Genomic DNA, 14,784 nt, shown 5'->3' with positions numbered 1-14,784 from the left:
AGCTTTCTTTTGTTCCATAATTGTATATTATCCCAGAACTCCTCAGGAAGTAAACCATTCCCCAAAAGACTTTCAGCTTGTTCAACCTTTTGAATTGCATATAATTGTATTGTAGCACACGCCAAGGCTATTCCAGTTTCATTCACCAATCCTAGAACCTGTGACAGTGAAAAATTCATATGCTGTCCCAGCAATTGCCATGCATGCCATTGTACCCAAATGTTTTTTTTTTCCATTTCATTCTGCAAGGTCCCAAAATTTTGTGTTAATGGGGTGTGATATTTTCCAAGTATCTCTCCCAATTTTGATAATTTATTAGCTGTGACTTCAATATTATATGAATTTAAGATACCTGCTCCAGTTCCCATACCTCTTAGAATAGTGCTTAATAACTTTCACTTCCTTCTATGATGGATCTTACTTGTAGCTTGATTCCACCATCTCTTAAATACAGGATCAGCTGAAAGTTTGCACTGTGGGTGAGTCCTAGTTACATCCACATTTTGCAAATACTATAATAGAGTGTCTTGGGAAATCCTAAGGGATTCCAAAATTCTTTGTTGTAACTCTGTTTTGTTAATTTAGGCTATATGGGGGACTTGTTTAAATATAGGAGATACTGGAGCTTTCAAATAAAATATGTCCACATATATGGTACGCAAATTGAAAGATTTTTGCAGGTCATGTTTTTACTTTCTAATTTTAACCAAAAATAATCTTTCCCATGAGTGATTATTATCTATATCATACTATTATTAACCCACTGTTGTTCAACAGGACTTTCACTGGTCTACTTTTCTAAGGACTTGTTCCACATTTGTATGAGGAAACTGAATTTGGATGGTAAAATTATACTACCTGTATACAGACTAAATCAATATGTTATGTTACTTTTTTCTCCATTTATATGTTTATCACCATCTTTTGTCCACCATACACATCCATTTGGATCTGATACTTGCACAGTCATTATGGGATTTCAGGTTGTATTGTAGCCATCTTTCCACTTCCAGGTCACGTCACTGTGTTTCACCAATATCAAGTTAAGCCATGCGTTCTGTTGCTTACATACATCACCTTTTTGTGATGCCATAAATGGGGTTACATCATCATCATCATCATCGTCATATTCAGGTTCAAGATCTGCAGGGTCAAGAACATTAATTAAAAGAACACAGCACGCAAGCTGCCATCCATCTTTTCGTGGTCTCTGGAACTCCATGATTAAACACGAGCTCTTGCGATTAAAACTTTTTGTATTAAAAATTAGATACTTGTAACAAAAGACAGAAAAGATGGGAGGGGGAAGACAACAAAAATATGGGTCTCTACAGACCCCAGTTTCCATAAATACTTTAAATATATTAAATAGCCCATTGAAAGATGTCACCCTCATTCACTTTTCCATCCTCAGGATCCATTAGGTCCCAAAGAAGGCGATCAATGCGAGATGCATTCAACACATTTAATGGAAGGGTTTGTCTTGGCCTCTCACTCTTGGTTCAGTCACTCTGGTTCCCAAGTGAGTGATGGGGTGCCATTCCTCAGTACTGGTTATCTGAGCAGGTGGTGCACCTTCTCCCTCTCAGACGAGAACAGGTAATAGGCCAATTTGCTCAGGATTTTATAGAGCAAGACTCACTAAGTTAGAAAACTGTCAGAAAGTGCACATGCTGCTGGCCCCCACCCCCTTTACCAAGTCCCTTGTGTCAACCGCCTGAGTCATCTCTGCATTCCACAGAACAACCTGGGCTTCAACAGGAGCACCAGCCATACCAGCAGGAAAATCCCCCAGGGCCCTCTGGAATCCATCGGAATGCAGTGGTCTCTGGGGGCGGACCATTTTAATAGGTTGTCCACCCCTGCAGAGAGGAAAGGCCACTAAACCTCAATAGGAAGTGATCTGACCATGACAAGGCGACAGATGTTAATTCCCCCACTTTCAGATCACCATCCTCCTGCCCAGTTGAGCAAACCAGATCACGCGTGTGTCCTTTTACATGCATTGGGCCGATGACATGTTGAGACAGCCCCATGGTTGCTGTCATGGTGGCCATGAAATCCTGAGTCACCCCGGGTTAAATATCAAGTCTGTGTGCGTGCACGCGCGTGCATGTGCATACCATGCATTTCATGAGATAACAAGATATGTGGACATGGGAGCTCATTCATAAAGAAGGACGAGGAACAACAAGGGTTGTTTAAGTCTTTCTGCACTCATTGAATCTCCCTCGGAAAGACCCCCATGCAGTTGCCTTGGCCATGCTTGCTTCCATTTTTGGATGCTGGCTAGGGATGTACGAAAGTTCTGCCACGGATCTCGGGGAGGCCGAATGCCAGCGCATTTGGCCCCCCGAAATCGGTGGTGGAATGGCCTGCCCCCCCCCGGGATGGGACTTACCTTGGGCGGATCTTCCTGGTGGTGGCAGTTCGGCGGTGGCGGCTGCGGCGGCTGGTCTTCCAACCAGCTGCCGCCGCCGCCATTTCCAGGTTAAAAACACAAAAAAACCCCACAAAAAAGTGATAGGCTACGTAAAGATTTACGTAGCCTATCATGGCTAGATTTAAAAAAAACACCGTGATAGACTACGTAAATCTTTACGTAGCCTATCACGGCTGACTTAAAAAAACAAAAACAAAAACACGCGCGTACGCAAATGGCAGCGGCCATGGCTGCCGCCATTTGCGTACGTGCATTTTTTAAAAAAAAAATCAGTCATGATAGGCTATGTAAACATTTATGTAGCCTATCACAGCTGACTACAGGGACGCAAACGGCAGCGGCTACGGCCGCCGCCATTTGCGTCCCTGCTAGCCAGCGGCCAGATGTCTGGCTGCTGGCAGAGCCGACTGGCGGCTCCACAGAATCGCTGCGGAGCACAGCCGGCTGGCCAGGATTCTGGGGGAGGGGGGAGGAACGGAGCGCCTCCCCCCCAGGCGAGGATTCCGGGGGGAGGGACAGAACGCCTCCCCCCCCACCATCAGCATAATCCCCGAAAGGTAAGTGCTTTTCGTACATCCCTAATGCTGGCTGGCAAGAGAAACAATTAGAAATGGTCTACTGGGCATTTGTATGGGAGAATAGGTGATAGGGAAAGGGTGAGGAACTCTGCCTAGCCACTGACTCTCCCCTGCAAAAGCCTCTCAGCCCCAGCAGAAATGCTTTGAGGAAAATGCATTAAAAAACAGGGCTCAAAAGCAGGGCTTAAAAAAGTTGGGGGCACTCCAGTTCATCTGGAATCCAAACCCTTCTGTTCTGGAGGTCTTTGCCCAAACCCCACTTTTACTGGGACTCTCCATAATTGTTCAGTGGCTAAGAGAATGTACCCTCCACCTGCCCAACAGTGTTTCTATCAAATCCTCCTTCATGGTTTCCAGTGTCAAGTTTTTGGATTAGAAGAAAGACGTTGGGGTTGTCACTGATGGGACAAAACAAAAATTTGGCAAGGAAAGCGTTTGGCCCTTTGGTGGTGTCTCCTCAGATGTCTCCTTTGTGAAGTTATTTCTGAAGTGGATGATCTCTCTTTAATAAGCTGTCCTGTAATTTCTTCCTCATGGCCTACATCCCCCCAAGAGTTCTGATTGGCCCTTGGTGCCTTTATAAAGGGGCATGAAGCACCCGACTCAGCAACACTTCCCATCAGTTCTCAGGCCACTCTTCGACCACCTGGAAGCCTGTGCTGCTGCCCTGCCTGGAACTCTGTTAAGATGAAGCTGTGGGCCTCTCTCCTGCTATAGACTTTGCCCTCATTTTGGTGAATGCAGGTATGTCCCATTAGGATCACCTGGTCTCTGGATCCTCAGTCAAGAACAACCTCTCTGCTGTGCTGTGCTGGTTGTACTCATTCTCATGATTTAGAGTTCCAGCTGGGCAGTTTGGTTTCTGCTCCTTTGCTAAGTTTTTGTATGAACTTGTGAGAAGAAAATAAACTAGCTAACAAACAAGACATTGAAAGAAGGTGAGAATGAATGGGCTGAGTTTTTCAGGGAGTAGAAGGCTTCTCTGGCCAAGCAAGGGTGGTACAGTTGGTGGCTTTGAGGTTACTGGCCAAGAATTTTGATTACAGGTATGAGCGCCAAGGAGAGATAAAGGAAGACCAGAAAGAAGACTGCAGTAGAGAAGAGAGGGGATCACATGATCATGCAGCAGAGTTTTAGAAAAGGGGATGGGCAATATGGGCAGACAGGAGCAATCCTAATAGAAGTATGGACCCCACCCCAACCCCATTTTCAGGAATCTATAATAGTCTGTGAAATCACTTGGCATCCCAGGCACCTGTGTAGCAGGTGACATCAACAGCCTCATCATGACTATGAGGCATCTGGCCATGCCAACTGTGGTGAAACTGATGCTGACTGCTTTTTGTGGGGGTTGATTGTAGGGCTGTGCAGGGCCCCCTGATCCACCTCAGAGGCCACTTTGGGGCTTCTGAGCTGGGTCCCCTTTGCTTCAGGCTGCTTCAAGGGGCTGCTGACCCGTTTTGCCCCTTCCCCACTGCAGGAGCCTCCAGCTGCTTACCTGAGGCCTTGGGACGCATGCCAGCAGCTGTCTTCCTGTTCCAGGGAGTTGTTGCCGCCATTGCTGCCTCTGCTGCCAGCAGCTCCTGGGCCCTCAGGACATGTGCCAGCAGCCCTCTTCCTGCTCCAGGGAGCCGCCAGTTTTAAAATGTGACTCCCTGCATTTCCGGAAATAGATCCTGCGCAATCCAGCCCCAATCCTAAACATAATGGCTAACCAGGAGTAAGTCCCACTGCACCCTGTGACATTTACTTACAAGAAAACATCCATTGGGAAAGACGGGATTCAGCTGAATTTTATAAATCCCCTGCTTGAGACTACACGGGAACTAGCTTTACTTTGTACTGGGGAGCAAAACTTACTTCTGAGTAAGCATGTACAGAAAGGGGTGGGGCTTCACAGAGACTCTCAGAGACTTACCTCTTACTGGTGGGAGCAAAGCTTACTTCTGAGTAAACATGTCCAGGGAGCCTTTGGACGCAGGCTCCCTTTCTCCCTTTTTTCTCCCCTTCCAATGATCCTGTCACAAATCATCTCCTGGATAGTAAGAAGCAAATGTTCAGCAAATACATTTTGGAAATTTCCAGATTTCTTAGACCGAACTTGTTTGTGTATCAGATAGGGGTGTATGAACCCCATTCACCCATCCGGTTGGGGCATCCGCTTGGGGGGGGGAGGCGATCCGTCCCTCCCCCCGGAATCCTCCCCGCTGCCAGGAGAGTCCTAGCTGCCTCTTACAGTCCCCTCCAATAGCCAACTCAAGACACAGATGAAAAGGATTCTTTTCAAGGCTTTATTCCTTTTACAACTTAATGACTCTTTCAGATGCTAATCTCCAGCGACTAACCAAGGAACAGCACTGGGGAAAGATAGCATAGTCGCCTATGCTCCAGGTTAGGCAGTTGGTCCCCGTTTGAAGGAGAATCACAGGAAGACTCTGAACTTATGGGCTAGGGAGAGATCCTCCCTCTTTCCCTTGGGTCCTCGGGACGTGACCATTGCTTGTGTGCCAAATGAGCGCTACGCCTCCTTTCCGCGCCCTCCATCTGTCGTCGCTCCCTGCGTCGGTGCCGAGCATCCAGCAAGCCCCCCTCCACCACTCTCTCGCTGCCAGGGTCACTATCTCTCCCAGGAATGCTGGCAGGAGGAATCTCTGCCAGCTGCTGTGCCTGTGAGAGGTGAGCGCGCTCCTCTCCCACGGATTGCTGTTCCTCCTCAGAATCAGAACTGCTCTGGAGTTCTATTGGCTCAGTTTCCACCCTGACATCATCCCCGCTCCCATGAGCCCCCCCTCATGCTCCTCCCCTGGGGCCCCAGGTTTGTGGGGGTACAGCTGGTGGAAGCACCTCAGCAGCAATGGAGCATGCACATTTTCCGCGGGTTCCCAGGATCGCTCATCTGGCCCATACCCCTTCCAGCCCACCAGATATTGCAGGCAGTCGGGAGAAAGGCGGGAGTCCAGAATCTCCATGACCTCAAACTCCTCCTCCCCCTCCACCAGCACTGGCAGTGGGAGGGAGCTGGCCAAGCGATGAGGGTCGCCAGAAACCAGGGGAGACAGCAAGGACCAATGAAAAATAGGATGGATCTTCATGGAGGGGGGGAGAGCCAGGTGAAAAGCAACAGGGTTAATTTGGGCCGTAATCTGGAAAGGCCCCGTGCAATGAGGTGTGAGCTTCCTTGCGGGCGAGTGAGAGGGGAGGTAGTGGGTGGACAACCAAACCTAGTCTCCCGGTTGCAGAGACGGACCCGGCTGGCGCCGTCAGTCTGCAGAGGCCTTGTAGGCTGTCTTGGCTTGCTCAAGGGAGTCCTGTAAGAGGTGGTGTACTGCTCACAACTCCTCTAAAAAGTCATGGGCCGCCGGCACTGAAGAGGGAGCTAGGGTGGACGGGAAAGCCTTGGGGTGGTAACCAAAATTGGCAAAAAATGGAGTTTGGCAGGTGGAAGCATGGCAGGCATTGTTATAAGCAAATTCTGTGAGAGGCAGCAAGGAAAACCAGTCATCCTGTTGGTAATTGATATAACAGCACAAATATTGCTCCAGAGTCGCATTGGTGCACTTGGTCTGACCGTCTGTCTGTGGATGGTGGGCGGAGGAAAGACGGAGCATCACATGGAGAAGCCCAAGTAGCTCCCTCCAGAAATGGGCAGTGAATTGGGCCCCCCTATCCGAAATGAGACCCTCGGGCCATCCGTGGAGCTGGAAAACATGCGCCAAAAAAAGCTCTGCCATCTCCCTGGCTGTGGGCAACCCAGAGCAGGGGATGAAATGGGCCATCTTAGAAAACAAATCCACCACCACCAGAATGGTGGTCTTACCATGTGAGGGAGGCAAGTCAGTGATGAAGTCAAAGGAGAGCAGTTTCCAAGGTCCTGAGGGGGTAGGCAGGGGGTGAAGCAAGCCTGTGGGCTTGCCTGAGGGGGCCTTCGCCCACTGGCAGGTTGGTGTCAAGGGCTCCTTGGAGGCCTCTCTCAGTCAAATCCAGTAGCCAAGTCCAGACACAGACAAAGGGATTCCTTTCAAAGCTTTATTCTTCTTTTACAACTTAACAACTCTACAGGTAGCAACTAGATCTGAGCAGCAGAGTACCTATGCCCTAAGTTGAAACAGCTGGTCCCCATTTGAAAGGGAATTACTGGCAGAGCTCTGAACTTAAGAACTAGGGAGAGTCCCTCCCCTTTTCCCTTGGATCCTCAGGGCACAGCCGTTGTTTGCGCGCCAACCGGGCACTACGCCTCCTTTCTGTGCCCTCCATTTGGCGCCGCTCTCTGTGTCTGCGTCACACATCCACCAAGTCTGCTATCTCTGCTCGGTCACTCCCTGGACTGATTTCTAATCTAGAAATGCTGGTGGGAGGAATCTCCGTCAGCTGTGGGCCCTGGGAAAGAGGAGCACGCTCCTCTCCCAGGAGCGACTGCTCTTCTTCAGAATCAGAACTACTCTGGGATTCTATGGGCTCAGTGTCCACCCTGACAGTTGGGCAGGAGGCGACATAGGTCTTGACGTCCCAACACACACGAGGCCACCAAAAATCCCGCGTCACTCTGCAGGGTCTTGGCGACGCCAAAATGCTCACTGGTGGGGGAGTCACGGCACCGATGGAGGACCTTCTCACGGAGGGGTCTAGAAGGCACATAGACCTGGCCAGAATGGTAAAGCAGGCCACCTCGCAAAGAGAAGGGGGTAGATTGGGGGGGCAGAGGCTAGCCCCAATTCCTCCACTTTTGTGCAGACAAAAGCATCCTGAGCCTGTGCAGAGTGAAGGAGCTCCTCCCAAGAGTGAGGCACTGCAGCTGCCACCAGGCTCTGGGGGGGAAGAATCAGAGAGTGGGGGATTTCCCTCACCCCCTGGCTGGAGGTCTGGCTTACGAGAAAAAGCATCTGCTTGTAGGTTGTCGGAGGCCTTCACATGGCAAATCTTAAGGTGGAACCGGGGGAAAAAAAGTGACCACCTAATCTGCTGCTGGTTTAAGGCACGGGCTGTCTGAAGATGTTCCAGTTTGCGATGGTCGGTTCTAACTTCAACTGGGTGCTGTGCCCCCTCCAGAAGATGACACCAGGTCTCCAAAGTGGACTTTATGGCCAACAGTTCCTTCTCCCAGATGGTATAATTCCTCTCAGACATGTTCAGCTTCCTGGAGTGGTAGGTGCAGGGTTGCAACCCGCCGTCTGCCTAGGGATGTCAGAGAATTCCGCCATGGATCTTGGTGAGGCCAAATGCCAGTGCATTTGGCCCCCTGAAATCCGTGGTGGAACGAAGCCCCCTGCCCCCCCACCCCACGAAAAGCGCGCAAAACGGGGCACTTACCTGCTGCCGTCCATGCTGACATGCGAATGGCGGCTGCATCTGCGGCTGCAATGCGCTTCCTCATTAAAGCCGTGATAGGCTACGTAAATAATTACGTAGCCTTAGGGATGGCGGAGAATTCCGCCACGGATTCCAGTGAGGCTGGATTCTTTAAAATCCGGCCCCCTGGAATCCGTGGCGAAACAGCCTCCTGCCCCCCCGCCCCCCGCGGAATCCCCCTGGGATGGCACTTACCTGGGGAGGATGCGGTGGATGCGGCAGATTCGGCGGTGGCAGCGGTTCCGGTGGCTGGTCTCCTGGCTGGCTGCGGCAGGGCTGCAGCCGTCGCCATTGCTGTCCTTCGACCATGATAGGCTACGTAAGAATTTACGTAGCCTATCACAGCTAACCTAAAAAAAACCCCGCAGCGTACGCAAATGGTGGTGGCTACAGTGGCCACCATTTGCGTTCCCTATTTTTCGCCGATTTATCTTATGTAAATATTTATGTAAGCTAGAGCAGCGAAAAATAAAGGAACGCAAATAGTGTCTACTACGCTATTTGCGTTCCCCCTTTTTTCCATCGTTTTATCTTACGTAAATATTTACGTAAGATAAATCGGCCAAAAATAGGGAACGTAGCCGCTGCCATTTGCGTACGCTGCGTGTTTTTTTTTTTGAGGTTAGCTGTGATAGGCTACATAAATTCTTACATAGCCTATCACAGCTGTCTGGCTGGATGCAAATGGTGGCCGCACCAGGCTGTCCGCAGCCGGAAATCCAGTCTGGCCACAGAGTGGAGCCGGCCGTCGAGGCTTCTGGGGGGAGGACCGGATCGCCTCCCCCCCCATCGAGGATTCCAGGGGGAGGGACGGAGCAAGTTGGGCAGATGCCTGTCCAATGAAAAGGAGATTTCCTGCCCTTAAGGCGGTCCGTGAGAGGAGATGTCAGCCAAGCAAAGCTGGGCAGGAACTTTCTGTAAAAATTAGCAAACCCCAGAAAGCGTTGCAAGTCCTTCTTGGTGGATGGAGCCTGCCAGGAGAGGACAGCCTGGACCTTTGCAGGATCCATCCATTATCCTTTGCAGGATTTATCCATTATCCAGGATAATGTAGCCAAGATAGTCCAAAGAGGTTAGGTCAAACACACATTTCTCCAGCTTGGCATAAAGATGGTGCTCGCAGAGGTGCTGGAGGACGGCGGAGACATGGTGCTGATGGGCGTGGGGGTCCTCAGAAAATATAAGTAAATCATCGAGATACACAATGAGGAAAGTGTCCAAATAGTCCCGGAAGGTGGCATTCATAAAACACAAAAACGTGTGTGAGGGGGTGCAGGCGAGCCCAAACGGCATCACTACGTATTCATACGCTCCATATCCGGGTGCCAAAACAGGTCTTCCACTCATCCCCCTCCCAGATGCGAATCAGATTGTAGGTGCCACACAGGTCCAGCTTTGTGAAAATCTTGGCTCGCCCCAGGTGCTCCAGCATCTCAGGTATGAGGGAGAGGGGGTACTTGTCGGGGATCGAGACCGAATTCAACACTCTGTAATCGTGCACCGAGCAGAGTTCTCCTGATTTTTTGGACACAAAGATGGTAGGGGCGCAGGCGGGGGAGGAGGAGGGTTGAATGAAGCCACGTCTTGAGGTTTGTGTCCAAAAACTCCCACAGAGCTCAAAGTTCCAGCTCCGACATTGAATACAGTCATCCAGCAGGGATGGTTGCCCCAGGAATGAGGTTAATGGCACAGTCAAAAGGGTGGTGGTGGGTAAGTTGGTCAGCCTCCTTCTTGTTGAAAACATCCCGAAAAGCCGCATACTTCTCTGGGAGGATCATGGTAGCTGAAGAACTGCCAGAAGCAGACAAGGAGGGAGAGGAAAGGGTTAAGGCTTGGACTGGGACTGACGCCTCGTTCGGGAGGCAATGCTCCCAGCAGTAGGGAGATGCAAACTCCACGTGCTGAAGTCCCCAAGAAATCTGAGGATTATGCTTAGAGAGCCAGGAAACACCCAGCATGATTGGGTATTGGGGAACCTTGGCCAAGTGAAACTGAATCTGCTCAACGTGGGACTGGGCGTGCAGAGTGAGTGAAGCTGTATTTCTTTGGGTCACTGTGCCCAAAGAAAGAGGATGCCCATCGATGTGAGTCCCACGAGTGAGTGAAGTCCCACTCAAGAGGATGCCCATCGATGTGAGTCCCACGAGTGAGTGAAGCTGTATTTCTTTGGGTCACTGTGCCCAAAGAAAGAGGATGCCCATCGATGGTCTCCACTGCCAAGGGGGCAGGAAGGGGCAGGGTAGGAATCTTGTGGAAGAGGGTGAACGTTTCATCCATGAAACTGGTCGTAGCCCCAGAGTCCACTAAAGCCAGGGCTTCCGCCCCACCCCACTGGGAGGAGCAGAGGTGAACATGCAATAGCAGATGGGAGGGTGGGGGGGGGTTGCGGAAGGTACCCACCTGGTGTGGAATTGACCCCCACACTGGAGACCCCCAACAGGCTTGGGGGGCAGCCTAGTCAGGCCTGGGGATGAGGAGGAGGAAGGAGAGGAGGGGGAGGCAGTGGGGCTGTGGATCTAGCACGGCAGGTTTTGGCGAAATGTCCTAGCTTTCCACACCGAAAGCAGGGAAATCTCTGCCCCCGGTGCCCTGCCGGGTCTGCTGGCACCCCTCCAGCTGATTATCTATCTGGAGGCAGGTCTGGATGAGGTCATCCAAAGTAGGCGGGTAGGCGTGCATGCCAACTCATGCAAGATCTCGTCGTTCAAACCATACAAAAACTGAGCCACCAGCGCAGCATCATTCCACTGTAAATCCTGCATCAGCAAGCAAAAAGTTGTCGCGTAGCTAGAAACTGAGTCCTTGCCCTGCCTGAGGTGGCAAATCTCCTGAGAAGTGATCTGCATGCGCAGGGGGTCACCGAAAAATTTGGCCATCGCTGTCATGAAAGGGGGTCATTAGCGAGAAGAAGTCCTGAAGCCCATTTAGCCACCATGCCTGAAAGTAGGTTAATGATGAAGCCCACATGAACCTGTTCCGTCAGGAAATCCTCAGGTCGGAGGCGCATGTACAGCTACGGTTGGGACCAGAAAATCTGAAAAAGTCCTTTCTCACCAGAAAACTTCTTTGGCAGAGCCACCGGGCACTTGCGGCGGGGGGGAATCGGAGGTGGTGGGGGTTGAGCCGCAGCTTGCAGATTCTGTACAGCAGTCATCAGTTGAGCCACCTGATCCCGAAGGGCCTGGTTCTCTTGCACGAGAGCTTGCACCACCAGGTCCATGGCAGCCTCCAGAGGCAGCAGGAGCAGAAAGAAACAAAAAAAAGAGGCACGGGGACCAAGCTGTCAGGAGCACCCTAGCTGCCTCTTACAGTCCCCTCCAATAGCCAACTCAAGACACAGATGAAAAGGATTCTTTTCAAGGCTTTATTCCTTTTACAACTTAATGACTCTTTCAGATGCTAATCACCAGCGACTAAGCAAGGAACAGCACTGGGGAAAGATAGCATAGTGGCCTATGCTCCAGGTTAGGCAGTTGGTCCCTGTTTGAAGGAGAATCATGGGAAGACCCTGAACTTATGGGCTAGGGAGAGATCCTCCCTCTTTCCCTTGGTTCCTCGGGACGCGACCATTGTTTGTGCGCCAAACAAGCACTACGCCTCCTTTCTGCACCCTCCATCTGTCGTTGCTCCCTGCGTCTGTGCTGAGTGTGCAGCAAGCCCCCCTCCAGCGCTATCTCGCTGCCAGGGTCACTATCTCTCCCAGGAATGCTGGCAGCAGGAATCTCTGCCAGCTGCTGCGCCTGTGAGGGATTAGCTGGCTCCTCTCCCACGGATTGCTGTTCCTCCTCCGAATCAGAACTGTTCTGGGGTTCTTTTGGCTCAGTTTCCACCCTGACACCCGGCTGGCTCCACTCCGTGGCGAGTCCATGGAGCCGCCGGCCAGGCCAATTCGCAGCTGAACTTCCGTCCGCTGCCGGTCTGCATCCGCAAATGGCGTTTGGTGTAGTGGACGCCATTTGCGTCCCTGCTCTTTTCATGATAGCCTACATAAATCTTTACGTAGCCTATTACGAAAAGTGTAGCGACGCAAATGGCGTAGCGGACGCCATTTGCGTCCTTGCTCTTTGCTGTAATAGGCTACATAAAGATTTATGTAGCCTATCACAGCTAAAGCAGGGACGCAAATGGCGTCCGCTATGCTGGATGCCATTTGCATCCGCAGACTGGGGCAATGGACGAAATGAAATGAAAGCTTATTCATTTTAACTTCTGTATGATTATTCTGTTTTCTTGTGGCCTGGCCTTGTGTTTACTTCTGAGGCCTGGCCTTGTGTTTCCATACTTTATTTAAAGCCCAGAGGAAGACAGCAGGAGGTAACTCCTCCATAGGGCTTTTTCAGAGCAGGAAGTTTGGGCAGTCTTGGATGCGGCAGACCAATGGACTGATTTACAATAGAAAGAAAAAGAACACTTACGGTACCCTCTGCAACCTCACAGTGATTATTTAAGCTCAAAAACGCCATCAGAAGTACTTCAAAATAAATTATAAAGCACCTGAGACAGAGGCAGAAAAATGGAAGCCATTACCCTAAAATGTTGGGGGTACTTGGAAGACAAATTTTGGCACAATGCTCCCTCCCCTTCTTCCCCAGAGTTGGGCCGAACACTCCCCCCTCTCATAAGTGCTACAGTGCTTTCAGGGAAGGAGCAGTTATAGACACATTTGCGACAGAGACAAGATGAATCCACAATCCCCCAGGTGTTGGAAAGCTCTTGGAGAAGGTGCTGAACTCTGCAGAAGGAAATTAGAGCTGATCCAATATTTCTCAAATGATGTTACTCTGAAAAAGATTCTGAGAGTTCTCTTTGTCTTACCACTGTGGAAAGGCCAATTTTTCTCCACCATTTGTTGTGGTGCCTCCTTCCCTCCCCATCACCAATTCCCCCCCCCCCCCGCATGGAATGATACTAGGTCTGGGGCATTGCAAAGGATGCCAAACGGTGGCCAGGAGGCTGTGCCATGCCAAATATTTCTCCCACATTTTTTCCCAACCAATCTCATTCAATTTGATTGAACTGAAATTGGTTTCGAAAAGGAATTTAAAGAAGAACAAAAGGGAAAGGGCCTTTTTGGTGGCTGCACTCAGGCTCTGGAACTCCTATCTGAGGTGTTCCTATCTGACTCACTCATTAATGATCTTCCAGAAGCTCATAAAAACCTTTCTCTTTAGGAATCCATTTCATCTGTCATTTTAACCTGGTGTTTTAATCTCTCTCTGCTTTTCTGAATACTGTAAATATAATTATGGTTGCTGTGCTGTTGCATTTTTACTTCTGCTGCTTGCTTTCTTCATTTTTGCCCTTAATTAGGGTTTTTTGTTTTAAATTGTAATGAGGTTTCAAATGGCTACATTTAGGATTCCTGTCATTAGCTGCCTTGAGTCCCTAGGAGGAAATGATCAATAGAAATCTACAATATATAAATACTAAAATACATGGATTTAATCTGAGCAGACGTATGGAAAAAGTTAATAAATGCAGAAATATCAACAGGTAAGGAGCACAGAGCCGCTTTCTGTAAATTACTCTGAAAGCTAATTGAGGGTCAAACTAAGTGTTACATTCATTGCATAGTGTGTAGCTGAACCGGATCATTTACTTTGCCTTAGTGTGATTGCATGCCCCGCCCCCCAAAAAATTTGGCTGGAGACCAGCATGCACCAGGAGGAGGGGAAGGAAGGAAGAAACCGTGGCCACTCCCAGTGCTAAATTCAGAAGAAGAACTGGAGTTAATTAACTGCCTGATAAAGTGAAACCCATTTTGTCATAGCTGAATGGCTGTAGATGAAAATGCAGGGTGTTGTTACTTTTAGCCACTTCTGCAAATACCTATATATCCCTCTGCGGCAAAATCTGTGTTACCTGCTAATAAAATTGGAGAGTAATTAGTGTGACGCTCCCTGATTTTTTGCCTTTCTTCTTGCAGCACATGCACCCATTGTATAGCTGAAATCCATTTGGGAAGGAGTACCTGGAGGAAAGTCTCCTAGCTCATCTATTTATGAAAAAGCTCCTCCTTGTCCTTGGGAGGTGGGGACAGGGAGATGTATAAGTACTGAATTAGGGCACTTGGGACTGATTATATGACTCCATTAAAATTCACCTGCCAAACTGAAGTTGAACCCCATGCTTTTTCAAAATCTCCTGCCCAGTGGCCTGGCCCGGCCCGGCAGACGGTGCTGGGTGTCGACACTGGCCACACTCAGATCTGCCCCTGTCAGAAAGCAGGACCGAAAGGCGCCTGCAAGGAGATGGCTCCAAATGGCAAAATGCAACAAACCGCAGAGTTCAGGACACATCAAATGCACAGGTTGGCGCATCACGCTAACCCACCCTGTGAATAAGCTATGCAGAACAAGCTATGCCGAACTGAAGAAAAAAGGGGTTGGTGAATGAGTGACAGCCCCTTCAAATAGC

General features: G+C 49.9%; 1 protein-coding gene across 1 annotated transcript; it reads right to left on the bottom strand.

Moving 5' to 3' along the window:
* Positions 1-7,035: 7,035 nt before the first annotated feature.
* Positions 7,036-9,000, bottom strand: LOC146353474 (uncharacterized). The gene is made up of 2 exons (XM_084832266.1): positions 8,563-9,000; positions 7,036-8,193 (listed from the first exon to the last, which is right to left on the bottom strand). The coding sequence occupies exons 1-2, from the start codon at positions 8,674-8,676 to the stop codon at positions 7,300-7,302; spliced, it is 1,008 nt and encodes a 335-aa protein (XP_084688392.1). The 5' UTR covers positions 8,677-9,000; the 3' UTR covers positions 7,036-7,299.
* Positions 9,001-14,784: the final 5,784 nt, after the last annotated feature.

This window comes from Heloderma suspectum, chromosome 2 (assembly GCF_057233095.1).
Source record: "Heloderma suspectum isolate Gila_16-S chromosome 2, 16-S_ref, whole genome shotgun sequence".
Lineage (NCBI taxonomy): Eukaryota > Metazoa > Chordata > Lepidosauria > Squamata > Helodermatidae > Heloderma > Heloderma suspectum.
Note: the sequence above shows the minus strand (reverse complement) of the source record. Positions and strands in the feature narration are given on the sequence as shown.